This window comes from Doryrhamphus excisus, linkage group LG17, assembly GCF_037039965.1.
Source record: "Doryrhamphus excisus strain RoL-2023G ecotype Guam linkage group LG17, RoL_Dexc_Guam_v1.1, whole genome shotgun sequence".
NCBI classification, from domain to species: Eukaryota; Metazoa; Chordata; class Actinopteri; order Syngnathiformes; family Syngnathidae; genus Doryrhamphus; species Doryrhamphus excisus.
In genome coordinates, this window is record NC_136373.1 from 16,820,259 (window position 1) to 16,838,683 (window position 18,425).

The 18,425-nt window shown below is 43.1% G+C and overlaps 3 protein-coding genes across 7 annotated transcripts; 2 read left to right on the top strand and 1 right to left on the bottom strand.

The window, feature by feature from the left end:
* Nucleotides 1-128: 128 nt before the first annotated feature.
* LOC131137019 (uncharacterized) lies at nt 129-7,620 on the top strand. Of its 5 annotated transcripts, XM_058084492.2 has the most exons (11): nt 129-288; nt 555-659; nt 1,816-1,849; nt 2,732-2,809; nt 2,884-3,023; nt 4,111-4,236; nt 4,326-4,371; nt 4,446-4,882; nt 4,956-5,063; nt 7,174-7,270; nt 7,397-7,620. In XM_058084492.2, the coding sequence occupies exons 2-11, from the start codon at nt 570-572 to the stop codon at nt 7,432-7,434; spliced, it is 1,194 nt and encodes a 397-aa protein (XP_057940475.2). In that variant the 5' UTR covers nt 129-288; nt 555-569; the 3' UTR covers nt 7,435-7,620. The 5 variants fall into 5 exon arrangements, with proteins under 5 accessions (XP_057940475.2, XP_057940472.2, XP_057940474.2 ...); XM_058084489.2 differs by having other exon boundaries at nt 7,174-7,620; XM_058084491.2 differs by having other exon boundaries at nt 130-288; nt 552-659; nt 7,174-7,620.
* rbm12ba (RNA binding motif protein 12Ba) lies at nt 6,669-10,348 on the bottom strand. The gene has a single exon (XM_058084470.2). It carries the CDS (start codon nt 10,154-10,156, stop codon nt 7,952-7,954), a length of 2,205 nt encoding a protein of 734 aa, XP_057940453.2. The 5' UTR covers nt 10,157-10,348; the 3' UTR covers nt 6,669-7,951.
* On the top strand, nt 10,169-18,374 carry LOC131137017 (meckelin-like; the record flags this gene model as incomplete). The annotated part of the gene is made up of 15 exons (XM_078798032.1): nt 10,169-10,291; nt 12,814-12,849; nt 13,726-13,824; nt 13,904-14,002; nt 14,081-14,167; nt 15,192-15,291; nt 15,360-15,499; nt 15,576-15,716; nt 15,789-15,866; nt 15,960-16,076; nt 16,786-16,902; nt 17,591-17,698; nt 17,762-17,864; nt 17,937-18,079; nt 18,146-18,374. Coding segments are annotated over 15 exons (1,572 nt in total), but the record flags the coding sequence as incomplete, so codon positions are not given.
* Between the last annotated feature and the right edge of the window lie 51 nt (nt 18,375-18,425).

Genomic DNA, 18,425 nt, shown 5'->3' on the forward strand with positions numbered 1-18,425 from the left:
CCTGGGACTAATTATTTTTGTCTTTTATATTTACTTTTAAATTTAAACTTTCAGGGACAAATTGTGTTCGTGTTTTATTCATGTTATTTTGGTATTGGTATATTGGTACCACAATTCAGTAAAAAGAAAAAATAATCATACATTTTAAGCAGGCACATCTCCGGGCTGTCCTTGTCTTTCTCGGGTGTATCTCCCATGGACACAATTTAGTCACCTCTCACAGCTTTCGTCTTTTGGATCGACTGCCAGAAATCCAAGGATATTTTCATGCGTATTAACTGATCTCAGGTAAATTTCGAAACGCTTATATAGGCTGATAAATGATGTTTGGTTTGCAGTCTGTCTTACATGAAGCTTATTGACGTAGTTCTATTAGAAACATTAAACTGCCTTTCAAAATGGCGTGACTAGGCCCCAAACGAAACAAAACACCACTCGAACCGCCGTCGCATATGAAATAATTTCTTTATAACTTATTATATAATTTAACGAGTGTTCAACTCTTTCTTCTTAATGTGACTTAATTTGTGTGAATGAATTGTTTAAACCAGCAGCAAAGAAAGAAGAAAATGGAGTCTGGGGCATCGGTCAGTCACTTTAAGAACGGCAACCCAAACACAACGGCTCTATTTAAGCAGAAGAAGGGCAAAAAACCCAAGGTAAGTACAGAACGACTTTTTTTGGACAATTGGACAATTGTCACTAAAGAGGACAAATGAGTGTTTAACACCCCCATTCTCTCCCAACTGCGAGCAAACGTTTCAAACAAAATGACCCAAAACGAAAAACACACGAATGCCGTAAAGCAAATGAAAACAGGAAAGTGCTGCAAATATAAAATGCAGTGGTACCTTTGTTAACGTCATGAATCTGTTCCCAAAGGTCCGACTCAAACTAAAACGGACTCTAACCAAAGCAAGTATTCCTATAGAGAATTATGTCAATCCAGTTCAGAAAAAACAAACCTCAAATTAACAAAATAAACACACCGTATAGCTGCAACAAAAATTTGCAAAAATGTTTAAAAATATATCCAAATATTAACGTAACCAATAAACCTGCACCTTGCCTTTTTAATAAAGCAAATGGGTGGCTGTGCGATGTTTCATTCAGGATGCTGCAAACGTCTTTTTAACTCCATATACTATAGGGGTGCGTTCACGCTTGTCATTTTTGGTCTGGTTAAAACGGGCTTGAGCCCGTTTGCTCCGCCAGTATCATTCATTTGGTCAAGTCTGAACGCTGTTCAGGACTGTACCGCATGGGGACAGAGACTGCCTGCCTGAGAGGTGGGTCTTGGTCTGCCTGCCAGCGGACTGTAGTCCCGAGCGAGGAAGTGTGAACGCCAATCGCGATATGACGTCAGCAGATGTGACCGTAACCATGACCATGGCGAGTGAGCGTTATTTAGTCTGCTGACAAAAGTGTATCATTTTAACTGTTTTGGTCTGGACCATAGTACCAGACTACAAGTGTGAACGCATCCTTAATGGACTGTAGATTATAGTAATATATATTTTTTTCTCAACATGTCTTTATGATATGATTGAGATTGAGGTCTCGACCTCAATGTTTTGACGTGACTCATTCACCGAGTGTCTGTGTAGCCTTTTGAACCCAATGCACCCAATTCTCACTTGGTGAGAATCTGTACACCCGTATCCATGACAGGCCGTTGCCGATGCAAGGCAGTCATGTGATGTGGTGTGGTGTACATCGCTGAGAAGTTTGGTCCACAGCTAGTAGGTGTCAAGGTGTCACTAATGCCTGTATGTGTCTTTCTCCTTTATGTGGACTTATTCCCTCCCCTGACAGGGAAAGCAGTTTCTGCAGCAGGCTGATGACATAGGTAAGTCTTCCATACATGGTACCGCTGCCTGTGCTGAGAAAACCGAAGCTTGGGGCCTTGACGTCCCCTCTGCTTCGCATGACGGGAGCGGTGGCTGGTCCACTCTCAGAGATTGGGCTTGTGTGCCATCATCCGGTGCTCTTGTTCAATGGAGACCAGTACATTTTGTTGTACCCAAATTTGCCACCATGTGGCAGACTTGTCAACCTGTATGCATTTAGCAGAACAGGTTTGCTTTTTTTTTATTTTATTTATGTATTTTTTTTACCTTGAATAGCAAAAATCGTTAGCATGGGGCAGTGGTGCTCACATGCTGAAACAAAGGCAGAACCTTGACATTGAATTATTGGTGTAGCTCTGGTGGGGGGGTGCTCCATATTGACACCAACCAGCTAGCTAAGATACTGAATGTGAACATTTCAAATTGTGCAATGGGTTTAATTTTAGGCCCGTCAGACGTAAATAAAAGTACCGTTCTGAGATCACACGCGTTCTGGTCAACCAAAGGCACGTGTGTAATTATATTTTTATTTTTCATGTTTATTATTTAATGATATCTGATGTCAGCGACACCAAAAAGGTCCGAACATGAACGGATTCTTTCCGTGTTGCCGTACGGCAAATGCAGACGAAGCAGCGTCGCACCGAGCTTGTGTTAGCCTACGACGGGCATTTCAATCTTATGGAATGCTACCGGTGGCCGCGATGGATGCGGTGTGAGCCTCACAGCAGACCAGCGGCTTGCATTCTGAATGGTTGTCCATTTAATACACATGGAAGAAAACAAAATGACCTTAAACTGCCATATTTCCCAAGCACATTTTCTTTATTTCTTTTGACACTTTGTCTATTTTTGCACTAACCATTGTTGTGTGATGCCAGTGTATGCCAAAGGAGCATCCTTCCAGACCGTGCCCTCTCTCGGAAAAGTGTTGAACAAGATCATAGAGCCTATGCTTGGTAAGCAAAATTCTCTTGCACATTCCTGGTGCTTGGACTTTCACTGCCAAAATCCACATACGACATGTTCGCAGGCCTCCAGTATGTGTGGGAGTACCGCAGCCCCAGTAAGACCGTCCCGCCGCACTACCTGTGCAAAATTTGCTCGGTGTCACGCTTGCTGCAAGACATGGTTGCTCACGTGAAAAGCTGGAGACACAACCTGCGATACTTGGTGAGTCGTTCGATGAGTTCAGTGGAGTTGAATCAATGACAACAAGAACAATTTCACAAAGAGAAAATCATAGCAGTTTTTCCAGGTAGACTGGTATAAGTTTGATGATGAAGCAGGACTTTAACTCCTTAATCCTTTAGTCCATTCCTGCAGTTCGCCCCTTCTTCTGGAGGACTTCCAGTTTGTTTGGTGCAAAACCAATTTGTTAGGAGTTTTATTCTTGCAAATAGAGTCACACTGTAAAAGAGGAAGTAGCACTTAGTCACAGACAACTTCCTGTGGAAATGTGCAAGTCGCATACATCAGAATTTGCAGCTGAGCCAGGCACCTGCAGTACACACACGACATTCAGAAGATGCAGTCTTTCATTGCAGGTTTGAATCCTCGCACAATAATAATAATAATACATTTTATCTGTATTACGCTTTTCAAAATACTCAGACACTTTACAGAAGAATGGAGTTGAATAAAGCAAGTAAACAGAGTAGAAGACACACCAAAATACAACATTTATTTGTTAATACACAGTTAAAACATGAGTAAAAGTGGGGCGGTGCACAACATAACAACTTAATAATCATATCAATAACAACTACTGTTGCAGCCGTAATCAACTCCAAGCCCCGACGTCACTTTCACTAGTCCACACGTCTGGGAAAACATGTACAGCAACACACTTTAGCAACGGGTGTCATTTATGTCTTAAATGGCTTATTCTCTATAGAGGGTGTTACTTCCTGTCTAGAGGTCTTTGTTACAAACGGGTTTTCTTCGGGTTGGCCGAAAGCCGGCATTGTTGCTGAACAGCCACCTGACAACGAGACTGACTCCGACAATGATGAGAGGGAACCCGGCATGTTTTGATGGTGAAATTGCAGAGTGAAATTTGCTGAGTTTTTTTGTTGAATAAAGTTCAACTAAACTCACTGTTTTGCTTCTGTTGCCTTTTCTTTTTGTAGATCGTGTAGTGCTCGGGGAAGGGGTTGGTACATACAATAATAAAATGCGCTACCTGACTCTGGTCTTTTAACAAAAAGTTGAAAATATCCGAATGTTGTTAATAAAAATGTGATTTCCCGTTATGTAGAAAAAGGAACACCCTAATAAGGTCACGTCTGACGAGGAGGAGTGCCTCAAAGATGCCACCCTGAAGAAGAAGGTTAAGGATATCACAGCCGAAGTGGAGAAGATGGATGGGAGAGGACAAATCAAGGTGAGTGACTGTGGCTGTGGATGCCTTTTTTTTTTTTTTTGAAGGATATCCTGATCCCATTTCTCACGCTTGGACTCGTGATCCTTTAGGTCGTCATGAAGGAGCCTTGTAACATACCGTCTTTCAAAGCATTCTGTAAGTCAATCTCTCCATATCAAATATTTCATATTGGGATATTGGGTTCACTTTTTTTTTCCGTCTGTCCTCAGCTACTGCTTTTCCTAAGGCCATCCCCCCGCCAGCACCAGCAATGGGGCTAAATGGGCCGCTGCACACTTGTTTCCCAGGTCCAGTGTTCGACGACCAGTCGTTTCACGAGGACTTTCCCCCAAACGAAGGTCCTTACGAACAATATCCTGCGGAATTTCAGACATCAGACTATCAAGGCTTTCCATCCGATCACGGGTTCCCAGACTCTAACATGGGTCCAGGATCCTACCCAGATCGGCCGGGTGATGACTTCAGAGCCAATAACGGACCAGGTCGCTATAACCCCGGCGAAATGTTTGACAACTACCAAAGCCCCACAATGGGGGGCAGTTTAATGGACTTGCACACGAAGAAGCCGTTCGACATGCCAAGACCCCCCGTCGCGCCGCCAGCGCCAGCCGGCGGCATCCATTCGAATGCGCTGCTCGATTACCTGGTAAGGCGGCTTTTCCTGCAGCACATCTGGGACCGCCGTGCCTCGTCGTGACGTTGCGTTTGTGCGCTTTCAGGATACCTTCCAGATCGAGAATGAGAAGGATGCACAGCTGGTGCTGAAGGTGACGCAGAAACTTACGGACCTGCTGATGGAGTTCAGACTGAAGAGCATATCATCTGCGGTGAGCGGCCGACGACCTTTTCTTATGCAATTTATCCCTTTCACACCATTCTCACCTGCCAACATGTACACATTTGGACCCTTACAAACTGCACTAGTACACCCGCTACTTTTTAAATTGGCATCCATCTTTTATGGGTATTTATTCTGCAGAACGGAAGGCGGTTGAAACAGTTGAGCGTCTGCCGAAAGTGCCCCCCCACACTTTTATCAGGTGCAAGGACGTATCCTGGTCTAACCAGAACCCGTTAACATGGAAACGCCATTGGAGAAACCTGTTTTGGAGCCACAACACGGCATATGTTGTTGTGCTAGGAAATCAATTATCACATTAGCAGAAATACTGTATTTGTTCTAATCAATTGACCTAATGCTAAATTATAAATATTTCCATCACAGCGATTGATGGGTTCCAGGCCCGACCGCCAAAAGTGACTTTCCACAAAGGAGCATAGAGTTGGAGTTGGAGCATAGAAAGCCTGTTATTGACATTCTAAAAAAACTTTATTCCAGCCCTGTAAACATGGAATAACACCCTTAGTAGGAACCTTTTATACTCATCCTACCTAATACGGTATAGTAGACATTCCTAAATGACTTGCATCACAGGGAGACTTCCTCATTGCACCCCCTTATAATGACAAGATTCCCTTCTCTATGGAAGCCCGTTTCCGCCACTGAAAAAAAATTATCCCAATGGTAAGTCGAAATGAGATAAAAAGTCAAAATAATAAGTTGAATAATAAAAAGTCAAAATTTTGAGAGACTTGAAATTATGAGATAGAAAGTCAAAATTACAAAATAAGTCAAAATTACAAAATAAGTCAAATATTTTGAGTCAGAATTGAGATGAAAGTCATGAGATAAAAAGTCGAAATTATGAGATGAAAGTCCTAATAATGAGATAAAAAGTCGAAATGTTTAGTCAAAATTATGAGATGAGTCATGAGATAAAAAGTTGAAATAATGAGTCAAAATTATCAGATAGAAAGTCATGAGATAAAAAGTCGAAATTGAGATGAAAGTCCTAATAATGAGATAAAAAGTCGAAATAACGAGAGTCGAAATTATGAGATGAGTCATGAGAAGTCAAAATTATGAGATTAGATAGAAAGTCCTGAGATAAAAAGTCAAAATTTTTAGTCAAAATTATGAGATGAGTCATGAGATAAAAAGTTGAAATAATGAGTCAAAATTATGAGATAGAAAGTCATGAGATAAAGTCGAAATTATGAGATGAAAGTCCTAATGAGATAAAAAGTCGAAATAACGAGAGTCGAAATTTTGAGTCAAAATTATGAGATTAGATAGAAAGTCCTAATGAGATAAAAAGTCAAAATTTTGAGTCAAAATTATGAGATTAGATAGAAAGTCCTAATGAGATAAAAAGTCAAAATTTTTAGTCAAAATTATGAGATGAGTCATGAGATAAAAAGTTGAAATAATGAGAGTCGAAATTATGAGATAGAAAGTCATAATGAAATAAAAAGTCGAAATTTTGAGAGTCGAAATTATGAGATGAGCTAGAAAGTCATAATAATGAGAGGAAAAGTGTAAATAATGATAGCTTTGTAGAAGAGTCACAGCAGTAGCTTCATTTAAAATGGAGACCCCGGTAGACAGGCTGGAATAACACGAATGGGATGGCCATTTATTGATCTTGTCGTACATATACAGCATAATAATACAGTGAGACAAATCTCGGAGCTCAGTTCGCAGGGCGTCGTTGCGATAAAACAGCAGTTGCCACGGAGACGTCCACCGCGATCCCAGATAGGAGAAACAAACAGGTGTCCTTGACAAAAAACAAATGGCGGGTCAGAGCGTCCCGCTGCAGCCGTGGTTGACTTGCAGGCTTCATTGTTGCCGTGTTACGACAGCGTCCGACTTCCTGTTTCCTTCTTTCGTTACCTTGTCGCTTTGGATAGCGGCTAGCCTCGTCCACCTTCCCGCGTCTCCGTGGGTGACGCAAGAGATTGTAATGGAGGTGCTCGATACGAGGAATCCTTGCAAGTACATCCAGACCCTGTACTGCACTCCAAGCATCACGGAACTGTAGTTTTTAGCCACATGTAGTATGAATGATTGACTTTGATCTCCATTCTCCACAGGGTCCTAGTATGAGCAGCTTGTCAATGACCTCGGGGTTCTCATCAATGTCGTCCAGCTTGCCAAGAAGCGACAGATTTTCGCTTCCTTTAACCAAAGGTAAGGACCTTCCTTCCGGCCATGACACAGATTCAAATGCAGATGGAGTAAGAAGTCGGCCATTTCTTCCTCTTGCTTTTCTTCCTGTTTTAACAAAGTCTTTCAATGCTGTTACTGTGCATGCAGGTCCATCTCGTTATTCCGACGGTCCCCTCAGGTTCTAGACATGAAGATTCTTCCCGTGGTGAACATTCAGGAGTCGCTCTTTTTGTATATATTGCTTTTTTTATTTTTGGACTTTTAGTTTATTAAAACAAAACCTTTCTTCAGTCTTTGAATTTTAAAGAGTTTTCAGTCCTTTCATCTGATGGAAGGAACATGTTAATTGGAAATAAACAATTCTATTCAAGCGTTGTCAAGTTCACTCTGATTGCTCAATAGAAAAAGAAAAAAAAGTGTCCTCAAGGGTTTGGAAGAGTGCTGGAAAAATTCCACAATTGGTACTGAAGTGGAACCTGGTCCAAAAGGGCCTGTTGCAGGCAAACTTAGGAAACTTACTAACCAAAGGTGAGATTTAGTGCATGGCCACACGCAAAGAATGTCGAACTAATGCACTAATCCAATTTGTGTTTTGCAATTTACAGTTTTCCTCCAAAGTCCTGACTACTTCCTGTGGGCCATCACGGCAGGTTTGTGGGACGTAAAAATGCACCGCGGCCGTGCAGCAGGATTCGCTGTTCATTAAAAGTGCTTTGTGTGCCGTCTGCTTTCTTTTGTATTCGCATGCAGGTTTTCAACCAGCAGGCACGTTTGAGCTGCCGGATTCGGGTTCTTCGCCCTCTTCCCTCTTGAGTCGTCTTCTGATTGCGGGGGGTCCACCACGCCGTACTCTGGACTCAGTTTGGCTTTTAGTGCCATCATCTGATTCATCTTCTCTCTGGTAATTGCTGACACGTTAATAGCGTTGGAGGCCATGCAGAAGCCGTCGTATTTTAGTGCGTGTTCAAAGTCGTCCTTTTGGTTAAAAATGAGAAACGCCGTGTCCGTCCTGCTGAGGTTCTTGTCCAGCAAGTGTTGGATTTTGGAGTTTGCCATGTGAGGATATCCGAGCAGATCTCTTAATTCTGTCTTTGTTGTCCTAACAGATATATTGCACACCATGACGATGTACTCTTTAATCGCCGGGGGAGTTTTAATTCGGGGCTTTTTGCGGGTGTTGCATTTCAACGACGCCGGCAGCTTGTTCTCTGATGCAAAATGGCGCTTCCGTTTGTGGTTTGGTGCATCCGCGAGAGAGCCGTGGTTGAGTTTGGCTCGCCTCACTGCTGCATTTTCACATTCTTGTAACGCTTCGCTCCACATTAGCGCCGTGGCGGTGCGTACCTCCACGCAAACGGCCCCCATGGAGCGATGGTTGAACCCTAAAGCAGCCAGAGCATCGTCGACATCCCCAAACTTGACCAAGCACACGCGACTGTTTTGCAACTTGACATTGGCCACCACTTCCTGCACCTTCAGCCCTTCAAAGAAAGTACAAATGTCCTTCTTAGTGGTGGAGGGTGGCGGTCCCGAGAGCCTCACGTAGCCTGGTGGTGGCGGCGACGGCGGCGCAGTCTGCTGCCTACGCTCTGGTGGTTTACCCATGTTAGGATCCTGCCAATCAAGTCCTGGCAAAATGTCCTGGTGCTCATTTCCATAGCGATGCTGCAGCTGTTCCAAAGCGGTGAAAACGCCGAGAAAAAACGCATCGTGTAAAGACTCTGAAGATGGTTGCTGACTGCAAACGACAGGTGGATTGGTTCTGGGATGGTCTGGCTCATCAGGAGCCTTTGGGCACCTGGGATCGTGGAGCTTGTTGCACACCTGCGGAGGAGACCCACCGGTGCGTGGATCTTCAGGAGCCCTTGGACACCTGGGATCGTGGAGCTTGTTGCACACCTGCGGAGGAGACCCACCGGTGCGTGGATCTTCAGGAGCCCTTGGACACCTGGGATCGTGGAGCTTGTTGCACACCTGCGGAGGAGACCCACCGGTGCGTGGATCTTCAGGAGCCTTTGGACACCGGGGATCCTGTAGCTTGTTGCACACCTGCGAAGGAGATCCACCGGCAACACAATGTGGAATGGTTCTACCAGTGCGTGGATCTTCAGGAGCCCTTGGACACTTGGGATCGTGGAGCTTGTTGCACACCTGCGGAGGAGACCCACTAGCAACACAATGTGGAATGGTTCTACCAGTGCGTGGATCTTCAGGAGCCTTTGGACACCTGGGATCATGGCGCTTGTTGCACACCTGCGGAGGAGATCCACCGGCAACACAATGAGGAATGGTTCCACGAGTGTGTGGATCATCAAGGGTCTTTGGACACCCACTCGGGACAAAAGATGGAACAGATTTTGGACCTTCTGGTTTGGGAAATAAAGGTGGAGATATTCTGGGACTCTGTGGCTGTGGACAATCACCAGTAACAAAAGGTGGTGAGCTTAAGGAATCTTGAGACTTGTCCGAAGTCTCAAATCCACTAACAGAATATGAATTCGAGAGGGAAAGGGTTAAAACAGTCCTTGGATCAGAGAGTCCATCACACAGGTGCTGTGGATGGACGCTAGAGGGCGCCAGAGTCCCTTCAAGTGTCTTTGTAGGCTTTGAACTTGACTTACTGGCTGAATGATTCCTCTTCTTCAAAAAGTACTTTAGCTTGTGTTCCAGTTCTGAAATATCACTCCGTCGTATTTCCACCTTGGAGCCTTTAAGAGGACGCCCAGTGTAGCGGGCGGCTCGTCCAGCCTCCTTCTCGGAGGCGAAGGCAATAAACGCCTCACGCTGCGTTCCTCCCAGGATGTAGACGCCACCGCTCGGGATGTGGAAGCGTTGGAAAAAGTGTCGGATGTCCTCCGCGCCCGCTTTTTTATCCAGTCCCTTTAATCTGACGACGCCGCTTCTCATTTTTGACACAGGGGGGTACTTTCTGAAAGACAGGCTGATAATGCCGCTCCTAACTACGAGCCGTTATCCGACGAGGTAGCCGAGCGCCGAGGCGACGCGCTCGCCTTCTGTCTGGTCCGGAAAGTACCACAACAAGTACGTATCAAGCTATTTATACCCTCAGTTGCACTCGCTTCCCCTCGGGCGATGCAAGTGTTCCACACAACACAATAACGCCACTCAGTGGACGGGAGGCCCAATTATAACAGTTTGCTTTTTCAAAGATGATGAAAACATCTTTAAAGATTTTTTTAAAGAAGTGTTTATTTCTTTGGCTCACTCTCCAGCCCGTACATAAGTTTTAAACACCGATATCCGGTGTACTTTCATTCTACATGTTCGGTAGGTGGATTACTTCATCTTCAATTTAGTATCGGATTTATTTTGAGTGTTGGACCACATCAAGTTAAATTACTGCTTAGAAAATTAACTTTACAAGCCTTTCAAATTCATAGACCGGATCTATAGGACAATATAAAATGTATATGTGGTATTAATTTACTTAAACTATCAGCAGACGACATTTCATTCAAATTGAAGTGTTTGTTTTTGTTTTGGGCCCGGAAATACGAGGACCGTATCAGGACGATTCTAAAGGGGCGGACATTTCCGGAGGAACCAGGAAACAGAGGAGACAATAAAAGTTTCCCGCCTAAAGCGTGAGCTAGCAAGTTGAGACATGTAGATGTGTTAGCAGATAACAGTTAGCTCAACACCAACTGTTGTTTCCAGTTTTCAGCAAGAAAATAGGAAGCCACATCACAAGGCGATGCTCCTGAAACAGTATTTTAATACACCTCATGGTAATTATCTTTGACTTTGTATCAACAAGGAACTTTTTATCATATAAAAAATATTGAATGGATAAATTAGTTATATATTAGCATGCTAACGATACACTCCTTTGATAAAATCAATATGGAGATTTTTTTAAACCACTCATATTTCTGCTACATCCATAAATGATACATTTTCCCATCTTCTCTAACCACAAGCACTGATACCATTGTTTGTTGAGAATTTTGTAGCAATGAAAAGTTGGGGCAAAATTGTCCAGTGATCTACTGCTTCCATCAATGGCGACCAGTCCAGGGTGTACCCCGCCTCTCGCCCAAAGTCAGCCGGGATAGGCTCCAGCATACCCCAGCGACCCTGATGAGGATAAGCGGCATGGAAAACAGATGGATGAACATAATTCACTGACACAAGTGAACACAATCTATGGTGATGAGTTTTGTTCCACGCTAACTATATTATGATATATATTAGCGATGTCCGATATTGGCCTTTCTGACAAAAAACTATATGACATATACCATTTTTAATATCGGTTTTCATGATTGATGTCCCCCTGCCCCGTGAAGGGGGTGCTTTGATCATTTGATCAAATAATCACCTCCTCAGGTACCGTCCCCAACTGTCCCAGTTTCCAGACAGCCTCCTGCTGTGCCCGCTATCCTTGAAGGGACAGCAGGATGTGATCGGATACAAACGTTGAAGCTCTACAAAAGGCTTTAAAGTAATCCAACCCATATAAAACCTGTGACATATACATTTGCTAGACAGTTGCTGGAGCCTGAATGAATAAGCAGACACACAAAAGGGGGGGGCGCACTGACATGGATGTGTGTGTCCCGGTGTTTGTCAACAACACACCACCTCATCGTCGGCGAGTTCAACAACAGGAAAAGCAAGTTAGCATAGCTGAAGTGTCTACATCAGCGAGCAACGCAACACTGACCTCGACTCAAGGGAGCAGAGGAAAATCAGCCTGCAAAGTCTTACTATTATTACTACTATGTATTATTACTTTTCAATCATACTGTACACAAGTGACAAACTCATGTGCAAGGGTAAAATCCAGGGGGAAAAAAGCGGAAACAGTATTGCTACAATATAACGCAACAATACAGCGGGGACTACATTGCAGAAGAAAGGGTTGTTCATTCACAAATCATGGTGATGACGTACAAAAATTCTTGCGCGTCTCCTCTGGGGAGGAACCAGGAACCAGATCTGATGCGCCAAAGATGCATGTACTTATCTTGTCATGCTCGGTATTTCAACTTCAACAACCTCATGCTAGCTATGCTTGTTATGCTAATTGGGTGGCTGCGTGATTAATACGCGCACTTAAGACTTCGATATGAACAATGCCTTGAAAATGCACTGTTTTGGTAGACAGCAGAAATCACGCTTCCCGCTCCTGAAGCAGCAAAACAGACCCAGATCATCGTACTACCTCCACCATATTTTACTGATATAGGTGATGGCACACTGGTTACTAATAACGACCAAGCGCTAGGGCCTTCATATTAACACTAACTGTTGACAGTCATTGTGTTTATGTATGTAAAGCATCACCTATATGATGTATTGTGACTTTATTACGCGTGCCTTTTGAATCCCATGATCCTTTTGCCTTTTGTGGGGGCGTTGGCATCTGTTGTTTACTATTGCAGACATTCATGATGGATGACGTAAGTAAGCACACATTATATTTTATCTATATAAAATTTTGTTTGAATATAATCATGGGAAATTAAATTAAAACTGAAGACATCCTAGCATCCCCCCAAAACGCCATTTTTAATTAATGTTTGTCTCGATGTTTGCAGCCGACCGCAGTGACGTACAAGGTCCACGTCGTGAACGTGAGTAGAAACAGTACGACAAAAGTACTACCGCTTACTGGCTTGAACTTGACTGCATTGTCCGTTTCCTTATTCAAAAATGAAATATTTCAATAGTTAAGAGCATAGAAAACCTGTTTGCAATTATTAGAGCCCCCCGAGACAGAGAATAACAGCCCTACAGTCACCTTTACACTCATATTACCCAACATAGTAAATATAATGAGAGAAAATGAGCCATTTAAGTCGCTGGAGTATAGCCACAACAGTGCTATTACGGTGATTATGATAATGATGATTAGTATTCTTATTGTCTGTTGTGTAATCATTCAAATCTGCAATAATTATTATAACAACAATCAGTGACACCGAGTAGCCAGTGTAGTTCATCAACATCCTTTAATGCTTGAAACAGTTTATATATTTTAGTGCATGTAAGTCATTTTTATGCTGGAAAAGCTTAATTTAGGCTAAGAATACATAAAATTAGCATCAGCTGAGCATATCTCTTTCCTAAAAAGGGCGCACTGTTCTAACAGAAAAGTGGCGACGGTAATGTACATCCAGTTAGGACGTTCCAGGCACCCAAAAATAAGAACCAAAATACATTTATAAGAAGTTATTACAGTTGCAAAATCATGATAAATGGACATTACTGTCGATGATAAATTTTTGTATATCCTGGCAAGGTTGCCCTTAGCAAAAAGTCTACTTATAGTTCATTTTATTGAGTATACTGCTCTGCTGGGAAGAAATGCATTATGGGAAAAAGGCAAAATAGTTTATTTTAATTTCTTAGCTACCTTTTGAGTGTTAAGTTGCTGTGTGATGACTTTAGCCTTGGATCTAAGATGACTGGTTGATATCCTCTTGGTGAGTTTTTTTATGTGTGCACAGACTGCTCAGTGTGTGCTGGCTGGTCTGGCGGTGGTCTTATCGGTGCTGAAGACGGTCAGCTGGAGGAGGAGGATCGCCTCATCTGTTATTGACTTGAGGGTGACTGTCACGTGATATCCCAGATGTCCGTTTCCCCTGAGTGGACCCTGATGTTGGTGTCATGTCCTCCCTCTTGAAGGTCGTGTTGATGTTTTTTTTGTTTTACGCTGGAGATCTGGCCAACGTGTTCCTCATGGTCTCAGTGGGGACGGCGTTCTACTGGCTCATGCTGTGCAAGGTCAGCTTTCGTCACGGTTGACTTGGGCTCCATCCTTGCATTTTTCACATATATTTCTCCCCCTGCGTGCGTGTTTAGGCCCAAACGCGGGTGACGTTGAGCTTTCCACAGCCTCATGAAGAGGAGCACTTGGTGACATACATCATTTGTGCCTTTGCTCTCAAGGTGAGTCGACGGAACATAGCCACACAGAAATATGTTGTATATTCATATAATAATCACCCCACAAAAATCAGGCTTTGCTACACATTCTAAAATTCAACAACCTCAACAATGAAGCCGGAGTAGCGGGTTGCCGACCCCAGGACTAAACTATATATGAAAATGCAAATTTTTTCTACTTTGGTTGTTAAAAAAAAAACAATCACCGCACTCATTGAAGAGAGCCCAACAAGGAGGCTGAAGCCGGAGTAGCGGGTTGCCAACCCCAGGACTAAACTATCTGTGAAAATTCACATTTCTTCTACTTTGGTTGTTAAAAAAAACAATCACCACGCTTGGTGAAGAGAGCCCAACAAGGAGGCTGAAGCCGGAGTAGCGGGTTGCCGACCCCAGGACTAAACTATATGGGAAAATTCACATTTCTTCTACTTTGGTTGTTTAAAAAAAAAAAATCACCACGCTTGGTGAAGAGAGCCCAACAAGGAGGCTGAAGCCGGAGTAGCGGGTTGCCGACCCCAGGACTAAACTATATGAGAAAATTCACATTTCTTCTACTTTGGTTGTTTAAAAAAAACAATCACCACGCTCGGTGAAGAGAGCCCAACAAGGAGGCTGAAGCCGGACTAGCGGGTTGCCGACCCCAAGACTAATGTCTAAAATGACTAAAAACTTACTGTGCTTGGTGAGGACAGCCGCAACAAGGAAGTAGAAGCCGCGGGTTGCCGACCCCTATATGTGAAAATGCACATTTCTCCTACTTTGGTGGTTAAAAAACACAATCACAGCGCTCGGCAAAGAGAGATGCAACAAGGTGGCCGAAGCCAGAGTAGCAGGTTGCCGACCCCTGGACAAAAGTGCATATGTATGTGATATCCAGGTCTTCTTTTCTGAGGAGAATAGAGTATAGGTCTAAATATTTCATCTAACATCACCTGGTTATGACCTTTGAACATATCAAATCAATTTGACCCATATCACATCAATCAAATCCTGACAGTATGCGGATCATTGTCTTCTGTCCTTCCAGGCGGTCCAGTTCCTCCACAAGCTGGCCTTGCAGTTGTCTGTTGACGTCTTCTTTGTTGACTGGGAGAGACCACGCACCACAGCCAGCAAGGCCGTGCCAGGTATTGAAATGGTTCTTAGCTGTGCCTGTTTCATGTCTGTTTACTGTATCCTGCATTTGTGTTGTTAGCCAAGGGTCAGCAAAAACGTGATCCCTGCCCCGTCAGCATCTGGAGGACATACTTTGTGGCCAACGAGTGGAACGAGATCCAGACCATGCGCAAAATATGGCCGACCTTTCAAATCATATCTGTGCTCTTCTTCCTTGAAGTACTTCTTAGTCTCTTTTCTTTATTATGTCAGCTGTCTGCTTTGCCCGTTTATACTATCTCATAATACCTTTCAGGTGTTGGGGTTCTCAAAGTTCACAGTCAAGGACCCCCTGCCTCTGACCCAGCAGCCCCCCCAGGTTTCCACACTTTCACACAGCCGGATCCTGCGTTACGGCCTTGCGGCACCACTTTGGCTCGGCATTGGGTTTCTCCAGGTGACGTATTTCTCGCTTTACGTTACCGACTGTAAAAAGTGCCATGCAACATGTGTTCCTACATCCACACAGGTCATTGTGTCGGTCTTTTATGAGATTTGCGTGGATGACAAAATCCGCCAGTTTGTGGATCTCTGCTCCATAAGCAATGTGAGTTACGAAACAGCAAATCTCGGTGTCCGTCTGCCCACCCCCACCCGCACTTCCACCCCCCAATGTAAAAAAGTCTTTTGTCTTGGGCAGATTTCAGTGCTGCTCTTACCTCACCGCTGTTTTGGCTACTACATCCACGGGCGCTCAGTGCACGGCCACGCTGACATCAACATGGAGGAGATGAATAACAACCTGAGGAGAGAAGCGGTATGTGTTGACATCATTGCCGTTGACATTGACGCAATTCTTTGCATATCTACGAGGGGTGTGGCCCGTTTACAGCCTGCGACTGTTTATTGGCCGGCTGCCACACATTCTAAAAATAATATGATTGACACCAAAATAATAGTCCTACATGGATCACGGTTGTAGAACCTTGTTCTCTATTTTTTTGTACAGATCATTCATTGCGGCGTTGTACAGTGTATGTACAAATGCCGAAAATTGTCCTATTTTGGAATGGTAAAGAATTCCAGGATCCACACGGGGATCCGGCTCACCCCCAAAATGTCATCCAAATCCATTCAGAACTTTTCAAGTTTGGGGTTTTGTTTTATAATTTTTATAGTTACATTATTTTTCCTTAGATTTTTGTCTTGTTTGGTTTTTATTTATGTAGTTTATATTTTATTATTTTGATTTTTATATTCATTCTTTTTATCTTATAATCTACTCCTGTCTTATTAAAATATTTATTTATACATACGTATATTTAGTTTTTTTGTGTTTTTGTTTTATTTTATGTATTTTTGGTTTTATTTTATTTTTACCTTTTTAAAGTTATTTTTTTTATTTTAATGCGTTTTTTTTTCTTACTTATTTTCTTATTATTTAATATATTCTTAAATGTGGGGAGCCAATACGGAAGCAGGTTCTCTACTCAGCAGGTTGTCATTTTCTGTATTTCTGCATCAAGGAGTCAAGGTGTGGCCGACGAGGTCTTCTTCCCAACACGGACATCCAGACCTTCCAGGTGGCCCTTTCCCCCCAGCTGCGTTCCCATTATGACAGGATCCAGGAGTCCTTCACTACGGTGTCTACTTGTCTCACCACATAACCGTACATCTAACAATATCAACTGGAGAAGCAATGGAGGAGCGCAGACCATTTCTTGTGGAGTTATATGCACAAATGTCAAAAGTTGTCCTATCTTGCAATGTTAAAGTCTCCTTGAAAAAATTCCTGGATCCAGATGGTGATCCAGATCACCTCCAAAACGTAATCAGTTCTTCCATATCCCATATATCCGACAATTCCTGAAAATTTAATTCAAATCCACTCAGAACTTTCCAAGTATTTTGAACACAAACAAATAGATAAAAATCTAACAATATGAACAACTAAACATAAAATAAAATATCGCTCTCATGACACTAGTATCCATCCGATACGGATACAGCACTACCATTGGTATTGATACTATTGATATTAGGATGGATCACTCAGTCCAGTTTAACATAACTGATGTTAGCTTAGTACAAAATGTTTTTTTTTTTAATATTGTAAAGACAACACTTTCAACACCGTTGGCTCTATTTTTCCCATTTTTGCTGGAGGGCTGCAAATGGCCCCTGAGCCACACTTTGGACACCCCTGGCTTAGCAGGTTTGAAAAATGTATTTTCTTATTTTTTCTCGAGCTGCTAAGAGCCCTCACACTCGGAAAAGCCCTGTTCTAAGTGAAATTGTTTACATTTGAAATGCTTGACTGCGTTCTTCCAGAGATACAGACCATCACGGCTGATGGACCCGGTCTTAGCCAACCAGCCTGAGCAAAACATCCGGGCGTACCACACCATGAACCACTTCCTGGGATCCGTCATCGATCATGTTAGTCTGACGCCGATATCGTTGTTGGTGGTGCATTTCCAGGCTTATTTGTCCCTCATGCAGGCTCACCCTGACATGGACTACTACGTGAGGGACAAGCTAACATTGGAGAGGATCATGGGCATGGAGTTCCTGGAACCAAATGACAAGAGCATCTTTTACAACGGTATCTTATCTGTGCTGTCCTCTGCTTTTCTCTTCCGTGATGCATTCTCCTAAAGCTCCTTTGTCATCCCAGACGAGGCCTACACGTTCAGCAACGTGCTCTTCTACGGACATGAGGGCACCCTGCTGATTTTCGACACCTTATTCTTCTGCATCATCGATCTGGCTTGTCAGGATTTCGTACTAGCGGCCGTGCTGACGTACCTGGAGCAAGTGGTTAGTATTTCTGTACTATTTTCCTGAGATAAACTTCATTATGAAATGAATGAACTTCCCAAACAGATCTTTAAAAGGATCCGCCTTTGGCTTGGGAAGAAGAACCTGGCCTTCAAAAGTCAGGTGGATGAGAGATTTCTTTTGTAATGACCAAGGTAAATCATTTGGAACAATAATGAAAGTTTTCATTTTTGATTGCCGTGTCCCCTTTTAGACAGTACTGTTTTTCATTTCGGCTTCTTTATTGTGAGGTTCAGTGTCAAATATGTCAAACACGTTATTGATTAAAGTTTTTCGACTTTCACTGTATTACATTGTCTATAATGTTTTTTTCTGGAGTTACATT

What these genes read in the sequence shown, in the direction of transcription:
- rbm12ba (XM_058084470.2), bottom strand. Translation starts at nt 10,156, where the DNA reads ATGAGAAGCGGCGTCGTCAGATTAAAGGGACTGGATAAAAAAGCGGGC.
- LOC131137019 (XM_058084489.2), top strand. Translation starts at nt 570, where the DNA reads ATGGAGTCTGGGGCATCGGTCAGTCACTTTAAGAACGGCAACCCAAAC. An exon ending in GATCATAGAGCCTATGCTTG is followed by an intron (nt 2,810 to 2,883) that starts GTAAGCAAAATT and finishes ACATGTTCGCAG; the next exon opens with GCCTCCAGTATGTGTGGGAG. An exon ending in ATGGGAGAGGACAAATCAAG is followed by an intron (nt 4,237 to 4,325) that starts GTGAGTGACTGT and finishes GTGATCCTTTAG; the next exon opens with GTCGTCATGAAGGAGCCTTG.